This window comes from Physcomitrium patens, chromosome 25 (assembly GCF_059467195.1).
Source record: "Physcomitrium patens ecotype Gransden chromosome 25, ASM5946719v1, whole genome shotgun sequence".
Classification (NCBI taxonomy): domain Eukaryota; kingdom Viridiplantae; phylum Streptophyta; class Bryopsida; order Funariales; family Funariaceae; genus Physcomitrium; species Physcomitrium patens.
The window spans coordinates 11292867-11313625 of NC_143434.1; the positions used below are offsets into that span (position 1 = coordinate 11292867).

The 20759-nt window shown below is 37.2% G+C and overlaps 1 protein-coding gene and 1 long non-coding RNA gene across 2 annotated transcripts; both read left to right on the forward strand.

Annotated features, from left to right (window-relative positions):
- Positions 1 to 2025: 2025 nt before the first annotated feature.
- LOC112277518 (uncharacterized) lies at positions 2026 to 6596 on the forward strand. The gene is made up of 4 exons (XM_024509963.3): positions 2026 to 4228; positions 4685 to 4869; positions 5040 to 5182; positions 5366 to 6596. The coding sequence occupies exons 1-4, from the start codon at positions 3273 to 3275 to the stop codon at positions 6182 to 6184; spliced, it is 2103 nt and encodes a 700-aa protein (XP_024365731.1). The 5' UTR covers positions 2026 to 3272; the 3' UTR covers positions 6185 to 6596.
- A 2519-nt stretch (positions 6597 to 9115) lies between these two features.
- LOC141044958 (uncharacterized) lies at positions 9116 to 10067 on the forward strand. Its single transcript, XR_012216787.2, has 2 exons — positions 9116 to 9502; positions 9742 to 10067. It is a non-coding gene; the product is annotated as an uncharacterized LOC141044958 (long non-coding RNA).
- The last annotated feature ends 10692 nt before the right edge of the window (positions 10068 to 20759 follow it).

Consider the following 20759-nt stretch of genomic DNA (forward strand, 5'->3'; position numbering starts at 1 on the left):
AATTGTGAACCATGAAAAGGAGACAAACCAAACCACCTGAGAGAGAGCAGAACAGGCTTAAAGGAAGAGGAAGAAGCAACTGAATGAAACCCAACTGAAGGGACAAAAGGGGGCTACTATTCCTGCAACTGTGGTGTGTGTCTCATTAACTGGCTCCCAGCACAGATGACATGGCAACTGAAGGGATTGAGGCCAACATTGTCCACCTTTCACCCCCCCCCCTCTCTCATTAATAGCTATCCCCTCATACTCATCTATGCATATAATATAGTATGATAAATATGTTTGAATGATTTGAGTGCAGAGTATCTTTGTTCTTCATAGGATTTTGACCACGAATGGGTTGTGCCATTGGTGGCATTCACCCAGTGTTGTGTTGAGGGCAACTCAGTGAGCGTTTCCAATCCATAACCCCACGTAGCAGTTTACACCCACCCTGGCATATATCTTTTCTCTGTGTTTTTTCCTTTCCCAATGCTGAGCTTGTTCAAAATACCCTAGATGGGACACATTTGCTAAGGTGGGGCACTCTTCTTCTACAGCCTATGATCCAACATTGCATAAAGCATGGAGCATTCACACCAATATATCTCTCTATCTGTGTGTATATAGGATGTGTGTGTGTGTGGGTGTGTATAATATATATACATATATAGATATATGCATATTGACAAGAACACACTGTAGAAGTGTGTGTGGGTTCCATGTTAAAGCTGTGTGAGCCACGTGATGTGAACCCAAAGTCCCTGATATGATGGGATTCTGTGGCAGTGGAAATAGGGGGCTGGCTTTCACTTCATGACTGCTGTGGCTCACTTACTTAGTAGCAGGGCTGGCTGGCCTTGGCCCAGGATTATAGACATCAGCATCATCATCATCATTTTCATCATGTGATGGATTGTTGCTTCAGTGGTCAAGCATATTTTTGTGAACAGTGAAGCTGCATTCATGTATCAGGGGAATCAGGGTTAATGATAATAAGTCAAGAGACATGGACCCACTGTCCCTATTTACAGCCGTCAGATTGCCCTCATCACCTTGCTGTACTTTTACCCTTCCTTACCCATTTTGACCCTCTCTATATTTTTACTCATATTTACAATAAATAATATATAACAAAACAAATTCTACACAACATCATTAAAACAAACAAACAAACTGCAAATATGCCTTTATGTTGCTTTTTCATATGACAACCCACCAAACAATTGCATTCTACTGTTCACCTTTTAATTATTTTTTAAAAGTTGCCCCCGGTCACTTCCAACCAATCATTCTTTAGAACAAGTATACTCTCACACATTAGTTTTTTGTTTTATATTTCAATAAAAACTTTCTCTTTTTTCACGTCTAGTATCATATATAAGTATCTAAAATAGTTTCACGCTTTCCATTTCTTCTTGAATTTTACAATACCTTCCATGTCTTTCTAGAACCCCTCAATAGCCACAAAGCACTTTGGAAGGTCTGTTTAATTATTTATTTTAAAATCACTGCAAGAATCTCATCTGGTAAGTCGAAGTATCTTGGAATTTGGATCCATGACACTACAGAAATGGGTTCCACCACCAAGATGGTAATCAGACTCACTTTCCTCAACATTTGCAATAATCAACTCAAAAACACACTTGTGTCTAGAGAAACCTAATGAAGAAAGATGGCAACGAAATCTACCGGCTAACTTCCCGAACGCCGAGGACCTACCTCACGTTTACTTTCACCACACGAGCATACATTTATTTGCGGTTCATCTCTGAAAAAGAGAGGGAGTTGCTTTTTCCCATCAGGTCGGGGATGATGCCACTTGCAATCCGCTGGGTATCATTAGCATCGGAAGGGGCGGGCGCCTTTAGAATAACCTGGAGCCAGCCAAAGGGGCTCCGTTCTTAACGGATGCCTGGCGGCTGTTCCGTGTCCCGTGGTACCGCTAGGAACCCCTATCACCGCGCCACCGGGGAGGGCAAGGCTTTTGGTAATGGTGAGCTTGCGGGGCAGCGTCCATGCTGTTGAAGCAGCATCAGCAGCAGGCAGACAGGCATACAGGCAGGGGAGGGGAGGGGAGGGGAGGGGAAGGAGGGGAGCCATAGAGCAGTTGTTTGGGGGGCCGAGTGAGGAGGGTGTGACGTCCAGATCTATGGCGCGGGGGCGTTAATTTTGGGGGCGTCGCGGGAGGTGTGTGGTCGTTGTTGGGAAGGATCGCGGGGACGGACGTGGACGGGGTTAGGCTCGGGAGGAGTGGTGGTGGGTGGAGCTGTGCTGCCAGCGCCGGTGTCGATGTCGATCAGAGAGCCCCCCTGGTGACGCAGCTCCAGTGTTGTCGCGTGGGAGGATCATATTATGAGGGTGTATCTAAGCAGTAGCGCTCCTTGCTACCCTCAGTGATTGCAAAATCCGGTGTTCCAAGCAGGAGGGGGGTTTCACACAACGTTAGCGGGCGGTGGTTGTTGTTTGCCGCTGTGTGTCCCGAGCCGTGGCGCCGAGTTGGTTAGCGAGTTTTGGCTTGGCTTGGCTTGGTGTGGTGGGCGCGTTTTACGTTAAGTTGAGCTAGTTAGTGGGCTGCGTGCTTGCAGTTGCTGCTATTTCAGCTGAATAGTTGGCTTTGTTCGGACGCCTCTAGTGTCAGCCTCTCGCCATCGGACTTACGTGTTCATGGTGGTGGCTGAGTCCATGGAAATAGCCTCTTGCATCGTTATTCGCGACGGTCTTAGTAGGTCAAGTTGACTACCGCTAATTCGTCGTGCGAGTGAGGGTTAGCGTTTGTTATAAGTGTGGTGAAATTAGCTAGCAAACGTTGTTCTGTAATGTTCGAGCTTGCGAGTAGGGTCGTGTTTGAGGTCGCTTTGGACAGTCGTATCACCAAAGGGTTGATAGCTGCCGTTGTCCTCTCATTGTCGACGTCCTTTTGGAAGGTCTCGTCCTTCCCTGTTACTTAGTCGATCAGGTAGGGTGTTTTGGCGAGTTTCAACAAAGCAACGTAGCATTGTCTTCTCCACTGGGGACGGCATCAAACTTGCGTCCTAGTGTCTAGGCTTCGGTGATTCACTATTCGGTACAGTACACTGCTGCGATTTGCGAGCATTATTCGAGAGCTGCTTCCTGCCAATCAGGCTTTTGTTCAGGAACCTTTTCTTGGCCACACCCTTTTATTTCCTGCATACAGCCAATGTAGATCATATTGAGATTGGGGAGCGACGGCTACCGCGATAGTAGCCCTAGAAAGGGTTTTGTATTCTCGAAGGAGTACTCAGGCAAGTGATAATCACTCGCTGCACATGAGTCAGCTAGACATGGCGATGGCATTGAATGGGAGTCAAGTTCAGTCTGGCATCAGCAGCTCAGGCACCCAAGCTCCCGAAAACTGTTGGTCGAGCACTTCTTGGGAGCACCAAAACTTGACTGATTCGTCTTCCATGGAGGGAAGCGGCGAGGGAGACTACGTCGGCAGCGGTAGGATGGAGTGGGACCTCAAGGCAAACTCCTGGGAATGGCCGGAGAATCTAACCATGGTGTATCCTCGGCAAGGTGACGGAAACCAGAGGTTGCACAATAATGATTGGCCAGCTAGCGCAGCTTGCAGTGCTGTGACCCTGGCCACCACCTCGGCAGGAGCGTCGGATTTCTCGATTGGGTTGGCGTCCGGGAGTAGCACGATTTCAGGCACATTATCTGTTTCGTCAGGTATTCCCGGCGTGAGCGCTGGCAGGGGCAGTTGTGGCGCCGATCTCTCCTCAGTAGTGAAGAGTGAGCCGGATGAGCATGGGATGGAGCGGACAGTGGTGGGCACGCCGGCCACTCTAAGTGGTCATAAAGATAGACTTCTTTTCGATTTGGGAGGAGTTCAGTCTCGCGGAAATGGGGAGAAGTTTTCAGAGAAAAATGAGAGTGCAAGAGCAGCTGGGGACCAGAGTAATGGCAGCAGCGTGGTGAGTGGAGGAGGCGATTCGCTGAACATTGGGCTGAAGCTCGGGCGCAGGACGTACTTTGAGGATTCGTTTGGTGGAGGGCAGGCTAAAGGCTCGTCTTCCCCTGCACCCTCACCTCCGGGAAAGAAGCAGCGCGTTGTGGCCCCTAACGTGCAGATCGCGCGTTGTCAAGTCGAGGGCTGTAAGGCTGATCTAAGTGGTTGCAAAGACTATCACAAGCGTCACAAGGTTTGCGAGATGCACTCCAAAGCGCCCAAATGCATTGCAGCTGGGATTGAGCAGCGTTTCTGCCAACAGTGTTCGAGGTGCTGCTTCTGAAGACCACCATTCTGTATTTTTAGCTTTAGATCTGCTTTGCACTTGGATGTTCGTAGTGACCATGAATGCATGGCTTCGTGAGAGTACGCCAATGCCGCATTGAAAGTATGGAAATCTTTGAATTCGATAATGCTTGTATCCGATGTATTGCAGTGTTTTCAGTGATCGTAACGTTAATTCAGACTGATCTGGAAGTATTGGCTAGTTTCATTGGTAATGTAGCTCAATCAGCTTGAGTATGTTGCCTTGAGGATTGCTTAAAAATATTCGTGCTTCTTCGAGGTACATCTACTACTGTCAGGAGTTGGTTTTCGGGATTGAAAAAGGCCTTGTTTTAATCGTATCAATGTGAACCATCTCTGCTGTTCACATGTGTAGGCAAAAATTCACGGTAAAAGAGTTTGATGGCACTTGTTTATTGATGTCGGTGTTGGCTGCTGCAGGTTTCATGTCCTCACCGAGTTCGACGAAGGGAAGCGCAGCTGTCGCAGGAGATTGGCAGGTCACAATGAACGGCGAAGAAAGCCACACCCAGAGACACATTCCGTTTTTGGGTTGCGGAACTCATCTTCACTGTACAGTGATACATCCACACTTACAATGGATGCTGCGCCATTCTACTTTTTAGGTAATCTATTGTTTCCCCTAAAATACGGCTCCGTGGATCCATTGTAAACATATCGTTGCACTTAGCTCGACCTTCCTTATATGCAGTTACCCTGCTAAATGCTTAGAGTTGTTCGACGTCTTTCATTGTGGTTCGCTTACAAAGTTGTTCCATCGTGTCTGGCCCTGCAGATAGTAAGCGGACAAGCTTCTTGCATCGTCATGGAGGGTCGTCTCTAGAGGATGAGTTTCACCCTTATTCAGACAGCCTAAAGCGTACTAACCCCTGGTCCACGTTAAGGAGGGACTACAGTAATCTCGCGTGTCAGTTTCAGGTACGCTTCAAATCATCTTTCGGGGGTTACAAATTTTTATTTTATTCTCGTTTTCTGGGTCAGTGAACATCACCACGTAGTCAGTTAGTTCTGGCTCAAAACCCGGGGCTCAAACTGTTGAAGCTCTCCCTTAACGTGCTAATATCTGATCCAGCGTTTGTGGCGGATGATGGTCATTTACAGGCTGCTAGCGCAGAGAGACAGTCAATATTTTCAACACTGTCCCGCCCTACAGCCGATCGGCTTCTCTCGCTTCTCCAGAACCCAAAGACACAAATGCCAGCTCCGAACACATCCACGGGCATGAATCTAGGTGGTCATCACTTCCTGGAAGGACCTGTAGGTCCACTAGGCCAGGGTTTATCGCTGTCTTCTTCTACGGGAGGGGCTCTGGGCAGCTTGGAGCAAAGCCGTATTGACTCCTGCTCCCAGAGTCTCTCCAGCGTGTCTGGACTGACGAACACTGGTCGTGCTCTCTCTCTTCTGTCATCGCAGTCATGGGCCTCTCGCCCGCCCCCAGGTGCATCTGCTCCAGTGTCTCTCGGCCTCTCTCAGGCGTATGACTCGACCTTGGAGCAGTTGGTGGCCAGCAGTAGTGATAGCAGCAACCGAGGGTCTCGGTTCTCCCACCATCTGCAACTTCCTTCTGGAGGATCGTCATCTAGCTCACAGCAGCAATTTGAAAAGCAGTTCTCCGTCCAAGCTAGAGACCTTGAGTCTGTGGGGCTGAATTGTGGGCTGACTGCCACCGGTAACGGTAATATTCTGGCCAGTCTAGGAGGTGGGTATGAGGAGACGAACTCCATGCTCGCCTTAGTTCAGGCCGGTCAGGATATTCAAGCCTTGAACTCTGGTTCCTCTCATCACGCTCGCCCAACAATCGATCTTATGCAGATGCCTAGCTCTCACAGCAATGGACTCCATTCCCAGGTCTCCGGTGGCCAATACAATGGGTTTAGCGCTCTACGTCCCTTTGAGTCTTCGATTTTCAGCACTCAGTAACGCAGTGACGATTACCTAAACTCGAAATAGCTTCTGTGGAATATTCATTTATTAATTTTCTTTGTATGAGATTTTATCTTGGGTTCGTTTGCTCTCATCAACCCGGGTTAGGAGACTAGGAATTTTGTATATGTCTGTTTCATACGTGTAATCGGTTGAAATATCGCGACATGGAACTTTTAGGTGAACAAGCGTACTACTACTTGTGTGCCCAGCTGAGATTTAGTCGATCTTATTTCACTTGTGGTTTCACGCTTCAGGCTGCTATTTCTTTAACCATTAGGAGCTGGTACAGTCTGGCTGTCGCAGCAGCCTCTGTAATACTAGGAGACAGAAAACTCGATCCGGCTTGTTGGTTTATAAATTGTATTCTAGATCCATTTGTGCAGCTTTATTCAGCATTTTCTGGCTACTGAGATTGTGAGCTCTGGAAAAGTCAATTAAGTGTTGGAAAAGTCAAGATCCTTTTCTCTCGAGTGCGAGATCTTTTTCATTCCTCTCCACTTCAATATGGGAGAAGCTTAAGTTGTGCTAATGTCTTCAGTCTTTCTTTTGAATACTTTTCTTCCACCCTTGTCCTGCGTGCTTTCTTACTGAACTAACCTCTTCAACTGCCATCAAACATTCTCAACTTTGGAAGTATGAATTATGGCATATGGGCCCCAGTCATATAATTGTCATTCACCAGAAGTCTATCTGCCACATGCACCATCGATCGTCTTCATCAATGCAAGTTCTACACATTAACATGTGATGTTCGGATGTAACTCTTCTCAGAAACTGAGGTTTCTGATTTTAAAAGCAACATTCACACGCATCTAGATTCAATAACTCTGAAAGTAGTCCCCACGCCCAGTCCAACTTACAATACACTCATAAATGCTCCTCACTTCAGCACGACTCATAGTCTATTGAAAGTTCTTAGTTCCAACACCAAGAGACTCATTTGAGTGCATGTTGAACTCGTTGTACTCTCAGTACAGAGAAACGTGGTGACAAACGACAAACAACAAACAAAGCTATGATTCCACCCATTCATGACATTTCGTCATCTCAGATCCCAACTGGAGCCCTTGCTCGAACCGATGGTGGAGCCCCTGCTCGAACCTCTCCAACCCAACGCCAGGCAATGAGGACGACGCCTCCAGTGCTTTCCTAGGGTAATCAATATCCAACAGGAGCAGGAGATGTGGTGGAAATAATTGGGTCTTCAACGGCTGTACTCATCAGCAACCTTGTCTCGTATTTCTTAACCACCACGGTAATCCTGTGATGAGGCACTTTGCGGAGGACAACTTCCATCGAAGGTACGGAGTATGAATCTCTTAAAATCGCTTAAGCTTTGAGTGTATCACTCAGGTTATATTTGACAGCAGTGCTTTTCTCTTTTATAGTTGATTCAGTTTCCGCATTTAGTAAGAAGTAGACATTTCTGCTGCTGCTGCTTTCCTGACACATCCTGGGTGATGTCCGAGAAATACCGACCATTGCTGACAGTACAACCAAGTGAAGCAGTTAATTGAGGAAATTAACTGCTACATTCTGCTTGAACCTACTGTATGGCAATCAATTGAAGTTTGTCGATTTGTTGTTTAACTTAATAAAAATGTTGCGTATTATAATAATGAAAGAGTGGTTTGATGAAAAACGCTTTTGTGATGTGTTGATACTCCAGTGATTGAGTCTTCTGCTTGACTGGTGGGTTGATCGTTTTTAGGTTAAATTATTATACGTTGGGGATTGTCGGTTGTATTTGTTTGAGGCAGGATTGCCGACGTTTTGAGGTGCTTGTGTGCTCGTGGTGCGCACATGCACATCGTTTTATCGTTTGTTAGAATGGTGTTTGCCTCTCTCACTGTCTCACTTTCACTGGCAAAGGCAGACTTAGAAAATGATGATAGTTTCTGCATGCTCTTTCAACACGAATGCGAGTAGCATCCAGACGCACCATCGAGAGTATATTTGCAACTCGGACTCTTCACGCCTGTTAGAAGTTCGTTTGATAAGATTTGAGGGATTTCGATTGATTATCTCAAGCGAATTGTAATTTCAAGAATCTTCTGAAACTTGGCGAGGTTAGTTGTCCCACTCGCTGTCACCGATCGGCCATGTAGCAGGGTAGGGCGTTTATTTTAGCTGTTAATGTTGTATGTTTCTTTTTGTGTTGAATCTCATGTACAGGATAGCACTCTCAAGGCATCGATTTACTGGTCATGGTCATGTTACCTTTTGGTTCAGAACCGTCTTCTGCTCCTCCTTTCGACTTTATCATGGGTGCGAGGGTTGCAAGGTTACTACGTAGTCCCTGCTTGTCTCAAGTCTCCTACTTCATCACTCAACATTTCTTAAACCTTCTCGTCGCACTTAAGGTTCCGGTTCTGCTAACTAAAGTAGGCTTTTACAGCGACAAACAACGGCTCACATAGGACTAGCCCTAGCAAGGGTTCACTCGTCAGAGCGGTTCTAGTTTCTGTGCTCGAACGAGCTGCATGTGGTGATGGGTGTCATGAGCAACCTCGAACACTCGGATATCATCTCAGGCATTCAAGGTTCTCAGTGTTTGTCCAGCACGGTCTGGAATTGCAACAATCTTGTGGACTCTTGGGAATGTGAGGATCCAACCACGAACTACCCCTCCGGCTAGGAAACGAGCACCTGGTCATGCTAAGCGACGGTTGAGCCACAGCGCCCAGCAATACGCTGAGCTTCACTACTGTGGAAGCTTCCGAACCAAGTGAAATCTTCTATTTTCACGCCTCAGGGAGTAGTAAAGATTCGGTGACGTCCGTTCGTCTGGAGTTTTCAATGTGACCATCTGCAGGGGAAATAATGGCTCTGATTCTGCTGCATTCATGAAAAATTAGCAAGACAGACATGGGGGAGAGCTAGTTATGTACAAGCCCGAAATCAAATATATAGACTTCTTTTCTTGAAGCGGCTCGTGTGAGGAGCCGACGAAGATTTGCCAACAGATGAACTGAACCCTGATCAACCATTCGGAGGCCATATCAGTGGCAGCAGTGCGGCGATTGGAGGCAACTGCCGTAGATTGTTTCTTTGACGAAGGGCGCACTTTCGGGAATCTTATGTAACAGGACAAGCCATAGCTTTTTCCTCTGCACTCTGAACTCCAGGAAAGATACAGCACGCCGTGTCCCCGAGCACGCAGACTCCGCGTTGCCAAGTTGATGATTGTGAGACTGATCTGATCAGTTTCAAGGACTATCACAAGCGTTGCAGATTGCGTCTAATGCTCCCCTAAGCGCCCACAGCAATATCAGCTGGAATTCTGTAGCGTCTCTGCTATCGGTGTTCTAGGTGCTGCCTCTGAGAACCTTCATTTTGTTCTTGTTTGTGACCTCGAATGTTCCTCGTGACCATGACTGCATGTTGCCGTGAATTCTCAATTGTTGGAAATTATTTGATGATTTTCATGGCATCGAACGAAAGAGTCTATTTGAGGGTAACTGTGTGTCTCTAGCAAATTTCTGAGTATTTGCAACAAATTTAGCTTGAACATCTGAGTTCGCCATTCAGTAACGCACTCCGTTTTCCAGATAGTTTTGGTTCTCCCACCATCTGCAACTTCTTCCTAGAGAGTCGTCCTCAAGTTCACTGCAGCAATTTGAAAATTAGTTGTCTATCCAAGCTGGAGACCTTGAGTCTGTGAGGCCGAATTGTGGGCTGACCGACATCGGTGGCGAGACCAATTAACATGAAGACTTCGGCATTTCTCATATCCTAGACATTGTCAGAAGGTGTGGTGAAATAAATTCTAAAGTAGGTGTGTCATGCTGATCAGGACATCGAAACCTTTTAATGCAGTTTTTTATGCAAACACTTGCAGATCAGATACATCATGTTATCTATTACAGCCATATATTACATTCTCAGGTGTGAAGCAGTTATTGTCCAAAGCCGTTTGGCGCAACTAGACACTGAGGTCCGACGCTTGATTTGAATTTCATGCAAAAATCAATAGAATCCCTATAGGCAGGCGAGTTATTGTTTTCCTGCTTTACTTGATCCTAGAAAACTTGGTACTACGCATTGGAAACATGTTAAATAATGTAACATTAAGGTTGAAAAAGTTCAGGAATGCTAATCAGCATATGATTTCTGATCCTGGTTAATATCCTATGCAGCCAACGTCGAATAATCACTTTTATTTCCAATCCAACTACTGGTGATCTTCTTGTGAGCATTTTTCAATGTCAATTGATTCGATTGATAGAAAACTACCCAACTGTCACACAGCTTGGTGACACAGCAGTGGGCGACTGCTACTGCACAATGAATTCTACCTCCACATAATCCTGTGTAGGCTGAAATTTTGTTCGAGGTTAGCTGGTTGGTCATAGCAGGTTATTGATCTAATACAATCTTCTTTGAAATTGGGTTTTTCCACACGGCATTGGTCATGTTTTGATTGTAACTTCTGGGAAAGAGGAAAATTTGTAGGCGGCATGTATTATGGGATCAAATTTCCACTGTCACGGAATCCTTAGATCAAATACTAATTGACAGGGTTCTACCCCAGATTGGGTATCATGAAATCAGGGTTTGCAAGCGCTGGCACATGCCGTGGACCTGCAGTTGGACTGCTGAAAACCAAACCCACATCTAGTATCGTTAATCGCAGCATCCGGGCTGAAAATTGGTCCTACGAGCCATCTGGGTGTTTGCACTAGAAGGACCCAATCACCAGTAACACTTGCGTGTGTTGAAGATTCTTCCTTCCTCCCTGATCCTGGCAGTAATACTGATCGGTGAACAAGTCTACGTGATTTGAGCCCACGTAGCCCAAGGTACGACATCATTGAAGTTGTGCAAACGTACCCAATGAATCTGAGATCCTCTCTACTGTCAGGCATTGGATGCTTTGATGCTTGATTAAAGCCTTGTTGACAAATGCTGTCAGCCTCAGGATCCATTAATTAATTATTTCGAAACAAATGAAGAAAACTTCATTGCCTTGAAAGTACATTACAACCAGCCCAGCCGCAAGCAGCCCGAGCGGAAATATTACACCACCTATGACGTGGACTGAGACTCCTCCGTACCTAGCCTACCATGTCATTATCCTCCCTCCCAACTGACACAGGAAGGGGACGAACCTGTATCAGGCCTGTGTACGCGATCGGGGTCGTAACTTTGATTTTTCTACGGTGGTTGAAACACGAACCCGGCTACAGGCCCAGTGAGAATCCAGTGGGATTGACCATCAACCATCGACAAGAACAGGTTCTGACAACACCACCTATTTTCGAATCGCTGGACTAACTTGGCACCGTGGGCCGCTGTCACTTTCTTTGTTAGGCTCACCACAGACCACTCAAGGCGCTCATAGTCCACAATTCCTAACCAGACTGATTGGAGTAACTTGAGCGGTGTCCATGTAATGTCGTTAAATACTGCATCATTCCGCTCCTTTCATACCGTCCACAGAACCACTGACCTAATCAGCGTCCACAACATGCTATACTTCTTCAATTTACGCGGGATGCGATCTGAAAACAAGCCTTGCCGCCATGACAGGGGTTGCCATGGGCCGGAGGTGTCCATACCGTGAATTAAAAGGTTTAGGAGGTGTATGCCCCACTGCCAAGCTCTTTGAGCCGAGGAGCTCTCCCAGAATCGGTGCAGAACCGATTTTTCTGCTCTTCTTGGGCAAACTGGACATTGAATCGCAACTGTTTGAGTGATGCGGCCCATCCACATATTCACCGCAACGGCGGGGTGCTGCACCAACCACAGCAGCCCCGCTTCTTAACTAATCCTTGCTTTTACCCATACAATCTTCGAACGTAATCTGAAGTCGGCTGGGAGCAGTCCGGTCAATTTCCTGGTTACAGGTTTGGGAATCATATGTTTTGTACGCAGCAGCTCTCTACCGAGTTTCGCTGAGTAGGTCATGAACGGGACCGCATCCCGCGGAGACACCCATTGAATCCTATTTGGGTCCCAATCCAGGGTATCAAGCCGTCCATAGAAAAGGAGAACCACTTTCTACTTCAGACCGCGTGTGACCCGCACCACCCTAACTCGGTGAAGAGATCTTCATACCGAGTTCCAATCAGTGGGTAGTTCGAGGTAAAGGGAGCGGGATGTCAACAGGACTGAGGAAAGGGGAGTAGTTATCGGGAGGGTGAACGTGAATGCAGCCTCAGTGCAACTGTATTATGTGCCGACTGGTACTTGCCATAGTTTTGGAAATTTTTTCTTTAGAAATCATAGATAACAGATAAGAGAAAGTATAAAACTTAATATTAATACTATCTTTTTCAAAACAAACAAATCTCTATTAACTTTGTAAGGCCATAATTAAGCAAAAACAAGGTAGATTGGATACAAAACCATTATATATATCTTTAGGAGAAAGTTAAAGATAGTCTTTAGCAAAAATTATCAAAGAAAAATTTAGATTAATAAGTAAGGATGATATTTTGAAAATTAGGATTGAAATCACATCCTAAAGCACTAAATCAAGCGACTATGATAAATTTGGAGTTATTCTTTTTTGACAAAGAAGTGAGATTTGAGAAGGGAATTTAAATAGGTTTGAATTGGCATAAATAATAATATCTAAAAAAATTTTAGAAAAAAATTAACAATATAAAAATGAGATCTTGACACTAGGAGTTGGATATCAAGTTTAAGAAAGAAGATTGCTTGACACCTAAGTAGTTTTTTTGACTTTTATCTCAATTTATAAGTATAATTCTTAAAACTTTCTCAAGAATATTATCAATTAAACCCTAAATCCTAAACACCAAGTACCATTTGGTACCAAAAAAGATTGATTATATATTCATTATTTAATAATATCTATCAAGATGGAATAAGTAATTTACAATAAATAGATAGTTGAGAGGAGTAGATTATTTTTTAGTAGAATAATCTAAACATTTTATTGTTAAATAATTTTAGATAGATTTTTACAATATTTAGAATAGATATAGACTAAAATTGAGTAAAATAATAGTTCTTGGATGGATAAATGACCATTAAATAATGAATGATCAAGTTATTCTAAGAGAGGTACAATCCACGTACAATTCATCTCTTTGAAAGATTTGTCATAAAAGTCTTTATTAAATTTAAATTGGTATTTCAATGTAAGTAGAGATGAACAAAATAGTGTTAACTAAGTTGGTGCTAAAAAGAGCAAGGATCTATTACATATATCATTAGATTTAAAAAGCCTCAAAGTATTTAGTGGTTGAGTGTATAGAGAGTTGAGAATATTTACCATTTAGAGTGTGGTAGTAGGATCCTTAGTAATTATGGCCAAGTAGTCTAAATAGAAATTAAAATATAGCCAGAAAGGGGCATAAGAAGTTAGTCATGGTAAGTATTAATTAAAGTAGTAAGGACTTTTGTGTGCAACAAAAAAAATATATATATTAGGTTTGATTATTTTTTTTATTACAGAGATAAAAATTCTAAGAAATTTAAGCCATTCTAAGTTAAGAAGGTATTATTTTGCAATGAAAAATAGTTCCAATGAAAGTCTTAATTTTTTTGTAACAAAAAAAAAATAATTATTTACACATAGAAATCAAATCAACTAAAAACAATTGAGCAATATTTAGAGAGAAAAAAAAATCTATCATTTAATTTTTTTTCATATTATACATTAAATTACAAAAGAGATATCTTATTTTTGTGACATAAGTATTGCACATTATGATCTAAATTTGATATTTCATCATTGTCAATTCTCTTTAATATCTCTTTTATCTCACAAACATTAAAAAATTGATCAATTTATGAAAGAATCATAAATCATATTATTATAAGTGAATAATCATTTGCTTCAAAAGGACATATTATTATTGTTTTTTTTTTTTTTAATGCCTATATAGCCATGTATTTAAAACTATCATTATTATAATTATTTTTTGTAGATTTCTTATTTATTCTAAGTTCAATCTTAGACATTATAAAATCAATTACTTTCACAATAGCATGTCAATTAATCTTATTTATATATTTTTTTCCATTATATTAATCAAGTTATTTTTAGATTAAAGATGAAATGCCAAATTTATCTTCAAATTGTGATGATTTAACTAATCTTATTTAAGACTATGAAAATTTGAATCCTTTACATTGGCCTAAATTTGCAAATATGTATGAAAGATTAAACATATTAAAGAAGTTTTTATTTGGAATTAGTAGGACAAATACACCATATTTTAGAATATTAAAGAACATGTCATAAAATTACAGAATTTCAAAAAATATGTATTAGATTGCTAATAGTAAGATCTATGCAAAATATTATGGTATGTATGTATTAAATAATTTGGGTTGATTGGATTTTTTATTTGTACAAACTATTCTATGCTATATTGATGGTTAGATGCCTTATTATGATCATGAGTTTCTAATTAAAAGTCAGAATATATATATATATATATATATATATATATATACTATTCTTATTCTTTTTTAAATCTATGGTTGAATTTCTATTCATAGGATGATTTACATGAGAATTTTTTTTATATAGGATAAAATATCTATTAAAATAATATAAAATAAAATATATCTTATTAGATAAATAGAATAGACAAGACTATAATAGCAAAAATTATATGAAATAATGTTATGCAAATGTATGATGCTTCAAGTTTTTTTGAATAGATTAAAAGTAGTGTAATGGCTATACAACTTCTTGCAATATTTTAGAACAATTCTAAATTAAATCAATACCAAGGGAATTGAACGAGGCTCAAGAAGTATTGGAAATATACTTGATCAAGAATAAAACAATCTTGGTCTCTAATAAAATAAAAAATCAAAGTCAAATTGAAGATTTTGTGTCTATGGATGATATATTTTCTGGTAATGGTAGCACATTGATTGCAAAAGCTTAAGATATAAAAGCAATAAATTATTAATGATAAAATAATTTATAAGATAAGTTTTAAAGTATTGAATGAAGAAACAAGTTTGAAGTTGTTTATGGCTCATTCATGTAGATAATAAACGACTTACTTGAAGAACTTATTGAGGTTAGAAAAAATATTCTAAGCTTATAATGACCTACTATTAAATCTAAAAGTTACAAGAGCATTTTTAAGGAAAAAAAAAGAAATTGAGATGTTGGAAAAAAAACTTTAAAAAGGTTTTTTTTTAAAAAAAAGAGTTGAATGGAGATAAAAAAATAAAAAAATAAAAAAATTAACCATGAGATTTGAAACATATCAAGAATATGCTTTGAAAATTCAAAAGTTGAAAAAAAGAATATGTTTTCAGACATATTTTGAAAGACAAGAACTTGAAAATTTGACTTAATTTCTTATTTTAATTATGTCAAATTATGTCAAATTATGTCAAATTAGGTCAAATAATGACAATATTTTAAAAAAATTACAAATATGGATTAATAGTCATTTTTTTTATTAAAATAAGACATGTAATTTATATTAGATACATTGAAATACCAATTATTGATAAAAATAGAATTATAGGAATACATGATCAATTACAAGACATAGTTAGAAAGATTTAAAAAATTGAAATAGAAAATAAATATCCAAAATGTAGGATTTATATATAAATTCATTTTTTGGATTATAAAATAAGATAATTTATTTAAATATTATTTAAATAACACATATAAAATTAATAATAATATATGTAATATTTTTTATGCTATAAAAGAATTTTAATGGTATAAATAAATTATATTACTAATTCTTATTTTGAAAGATATGGTCACTTTGACTTAAATTCTAGGATTGTGACTTTCAAAATATTAGGTCTTTTGCAAGTTTTAATAGATTTTTATTTGTATTTTAGAATTTTCAAATCTAAATATCTAATGGTATTGCCTTATAAGTATATAGATTTGTAGATATTAAAGATTTGACCATTTTTGTTTTTAATTTGATTTTATAAATTGTTAGATTTTTGTAAGATTTAATTTGGCTTAATTTCTTATTTTTTAGGTTTATAGTATAAAAAATAAAATAAATAGTCTCTTTTTACTTATTAGACTTGATTAATTTATTATAAACTAATATAAAAAAAATTCAATAATCTCTTATAAAGAAAAGAATTCAATATTGATTTGGCACTGAAATAATACATACCTTCAGCATTGTCTTATGTTCTAACATCAATCCACACAAATCTAATCCAATATGATATTTATGGATATTTATATCTTTTAAGATATCTAAATATAATTAATAATTGATAAAATTATATAAAATTAATAAAATAATATAAATATTTATAGAATTTATGTAAATTTTATATTTATATTTAGCTCTTGAAATCACTTATTATATGATGATAATTTCTTACCAATATTCTAAGAGTGAATTTGCATGTACAAATCAGTGTCAAATCTTTTAACAAACATAGTGTTTTAACTTTCTATTCAATACATAGGTATTGAAAAAAAATATGCCTTATCTCAACCTATTGAAATAAATAAATTTTCGGTTGGCATTCAATCTTAAATCCTCATTTATAATAAGATATAAAATAAATAAATAATCTCTAGACTAAAAAAACCATACCTTAATAGACAATAAAAATCAAGTGGCCAGATTTTTGAGAGTGGTTCTAAAGTCAAAGCCTACAAAAATTAAGGAGCATTTGGTGTGGGCTTTTTCTATGGTTTAATTAGTGATTTGACTATTTCACAAGTATCTTTGCAAAAGACATACAATGTATAGATCCTAAACATCATTAGAAATAAAATAAAATATAGAAGGTGTCTAGGCTATTTTCTAAAAAATCCTTCAAAATTATAGCATCTAAAAAAAATTAAGAGAATCTAAATTAACTTAGAATAATAAAAAAATTAGAAAATTAAAGATCAAAAGCTAAAATCTTAATTAAGATAGAAGGCACAAAGAAATATTTGTTCTAAGACGTGTTTTAAAGTTGTAAAAAAATGCATTCCAAATTCCATATTATCAAGATCAAAGATGCCAATAGAATATATAATTGCAAACAATTAAATTTGAAAAATTCTTTTGTAGAATCTTATGCTAGGTTCTAGTTTTAAAAAAACCATGCATGAAACAATGCCTTGGTTCTTAACCAAATGGTAAGCAAGTTTTATGAAAATTATAAGCATTGATCTAACAACTTTTTTATAACTTCATCACATTTTAGATAATATTCTTAGAAGCTAATAAAATACTTATATTTCAATACCTAAGTAGAATTTATTTTTTAAAATATCTCAATATGATATAATCTTACACAATAATATAAATGAATTAGCTCTAGTAGTTGTTTTTTTTTTTCTCAGTAATCTTATCTCTATCTTTTGGATAAAAAAAAGAAGTATTTTGGTATGTTTCTTACTATTCTACTTATGTATTGGATATACACTATTTTTATGTCTAAAAAAATTAAAATAAGAATTATAATTATTAAAAAAAATTATCCAAAGGATATAAAATAAAATTAATATTTTGGTATGTAACATGATTTTATCTTATAAGGAGAATTCTTATGGTAAATTACATTATATTAACTTCTACCAATAATTTTCTTATTATTTTGAATAGCTTTCTTAAGGCAATGAATACCTTTTAGTCTTTTATTAAGAAATTTTAACAATCAATGCTTTCTTTGTGAAATAGATGTTTAACGTCATATTATCCAACCAAATCAATTTACTTCCTATACTTAGATTAAATCTCTTTCTATTAAATAAATATTTAGAATGTGCAAGTAAAAACATTTATACAATGGCTAAAAAAAATTATTTTCTTATCATAGACAATCTTATGAATAATAACTACAATGATCCTAATAACTTTTATTAGTCTAGAACCTACTATTTAAAAAGAAAACTATGTCCAAAGTTACAAAAATTAATTATGAATAATATTATTTTTATTCTAAAATAAATCACTTAAGGATTTGAAATATATCTTTAATTTAGTCCTAGGTGGCATGTCTTTTTTAAAAAAATATATGTGCTGAAAAAATTAGATTGATTTGGCTCATCTTATATAAAAATAAATAATACTAGGAAATAGAAAATTGGCCATAAATGTTAAATGTATGCTTTATACTCCAAAAAGTTATAAAATAGTTTTATTTATATTTAAAAAATATAAAAAATATAAAAATAGAAAATAAAAATCTTACATTAGCTGAGCATTAAATTACATTCTCAAGAACCATGGCTTGCTATCATCTTATAATTTTTATTTAATAACAGTCTTCTTTGAATCAAAAATATAGAAGCTTATCATTATCTTGACATTTTACTATTTTAAATATAATAGATGCATGTATTGACTATAAAAGGCTATAAGTGATAATTAAATAAATAATTATATAAAAATATAATAGTTTAAGATTCATGTCCTTGATAATTTGATAAGAGTACTAATTTAATATTTTTATATTATTTTAGAAGTAAATAAATTAATTCACTTTTATTGTTGTATTTTGAAGGTTGCAGATTACCCACCTTTAAAAAAAATCTTATTTTCTAATATTGATCTTTTTCTTAAAGAGAGTGGAGACCCTTCTTTGTAGATATTTTCATTTGGTATTAAAAATTATAGATTACCTTCTTCTAATTTAACTTTTTGAATTTGTTTGAATTATCTATAGAAGAAAAAATTATGGATGCTATTCTCAAGAGAAGTGAAAATAGATTTATAACTATTGATCTTTATGAAATTATCAATATTCTAAAAGTAGAAATCTCACATATTTCCAACTTGAATCATAGAAGTACCATAACTACGCATATGGAAGTTCATAGTTTGCAATAAGAAGTTATGGAATTAAAGGAAGCAAGTAGATCAACCTCACAACCAAATCCAAAGAGTTTTGCTTGTATAAGTATGATGGAGAGAAGGATTAGTATGCTTGAGAAGTTTGATGGAACAAGTTCAAAATTTTGTGGATTTCTGCAACAAGTCAAGTTTTATCTCAGATATATTTTTTCAATATCTTGATGGATTTACTCAAGTAAGCTTTATAGTCATACTTCTATCAGTAAGAATTCTCTCTTGATTCGCACCTTTGATGGAAAAGGATTCACGACTCTTTTATAATTTGAATTTATTTTTAAAAGTGTTTATAGTCACATTTGGAAAAAGTGATCAAAAAAGAGTAGCAGAGACTAAGTTCTTATCTTTATGGCAAAGATTATAGTTAGCCACCATATATACTGCTGAATTCTAAAACTTTCCTTGCAACATTGATTAGAATGACAAAGCCTTTATCAATCAATTTTGATATGATTTAAAAGATAATATCAAAGATATATTATTGATAATATAAAAGACAAAATCTTTAGAATAATTTATTGCTCATGCCATTGAATGCAATAATTGATTCTTTGAAAGACGTCAAGAATAAAAATTTGGCTAGAGAAGAATGAATCAAATAATCATGGCAGTTTCCAAGTTTTTAGAAACTCATTGATTAAGATCAAATCCAATAAAAATTAATACGATACATTTTAAATTCCTCACAAAGTAGGAAAAGACTCGATGATGTTAAGAGAAATCATGCTTATATAATGGAGAAGCTAAATATATTGTTCATTATTGTCCAAAGAAACAACACAATCACAAAATAAGGAGTATGGTTGCCAAAGAAGATAATGTATCAAAAAACGAATTTTTCCAACTATAACAAGAACCATTATCATGTTGTAAGATGACTATATGGTAAAAGATGATAATATGGATCTTATTATAAAAGAGCCAAGTTAAAAGATAAAGTAAAAAAATTAGATAAAAGATAGGAAGGTAATAAAATTTTAAGTAGTAGTACTATCTTTTTACAAAAGTGACTTCTATTTATTTTATAGGGCCATAAATAAGGCAAAATAAGGTAGATCAATATAATAAATAATATAAGTATCTTTAAGACAAAGTTAAAAGTAAATTGTAGCAAATATTATCTAGAAAAACTAGATATTGATACTCGAGGAGGGCCGGTTAGTAACCTGGGTAGAAATCAGACCCTAAGGCACAAAATCGAGCACCTATGGTAACTCAAGGGTTCTTTTGCAGATCAAAGAATGCAATTTGATAGCAAATTGGATAGGACTTTTATAAGCGTTGGTTTTGGGTGATTTGAATTTGAAATGGCTTTGTAAGATCTTTACAAAGTCAAGTTTATTTTTGAATGACTAGGATTTTTTGAAATAAAATAGGGTTGATATTTTTAGTGATTTCAAGTGTTTTCTTAAAGATCAATAGATGAAATTTTGTAGGTTAATGGTCATAGTTGTGCTTAATATATATTGTAAATCTTAGCTCAATCTAATGGTTTAATTGAGAATAATTGAGGTTTAAGTGAATTAAGGTCTCAAAAAAAAGAATTTTAGGTCTAGTGAGGGTTTTTTTAATTTCATACAATCTACTAATTGAAATGGAGTGAAATTTATATGTAAGGATATTAGACTTATTTTTCTATATGCATGAGAATTTTAAAATCAATCAAATGGTGAAAAAGAGAGATATTGGCTCTGGGAGATTGGCATCAAGGTCGGAGAAGGAGACCAACCAATATCCAAGCATGTTTTTGAGATTATCCTCTATTTAGTTATTTCGATTCT

Coding starts and splice junctions, on each gene's coding strand:
- LOC112277518 (XM_024509963.3), top strand. CDS start 3,273: ATGAGTCAGCTAGACATGGCGATGGCATTGAATGGGAGTCAAGTTCAG. Junction 4,870..5,039: donor TGCGCCATTCTACTTTTTAG/GTAATCTATTGT, acceptor CTGGCCCTGCAG/ATAGTAAGCGGACAAGCTTC. Junction 5,183..5,365: donor ATCTCGCGTGTCAGTTTCAG/GTACGCTTCAAA, acceptor GGTCATTTACAG/GCTGCTAGCGCAGAGAGACA.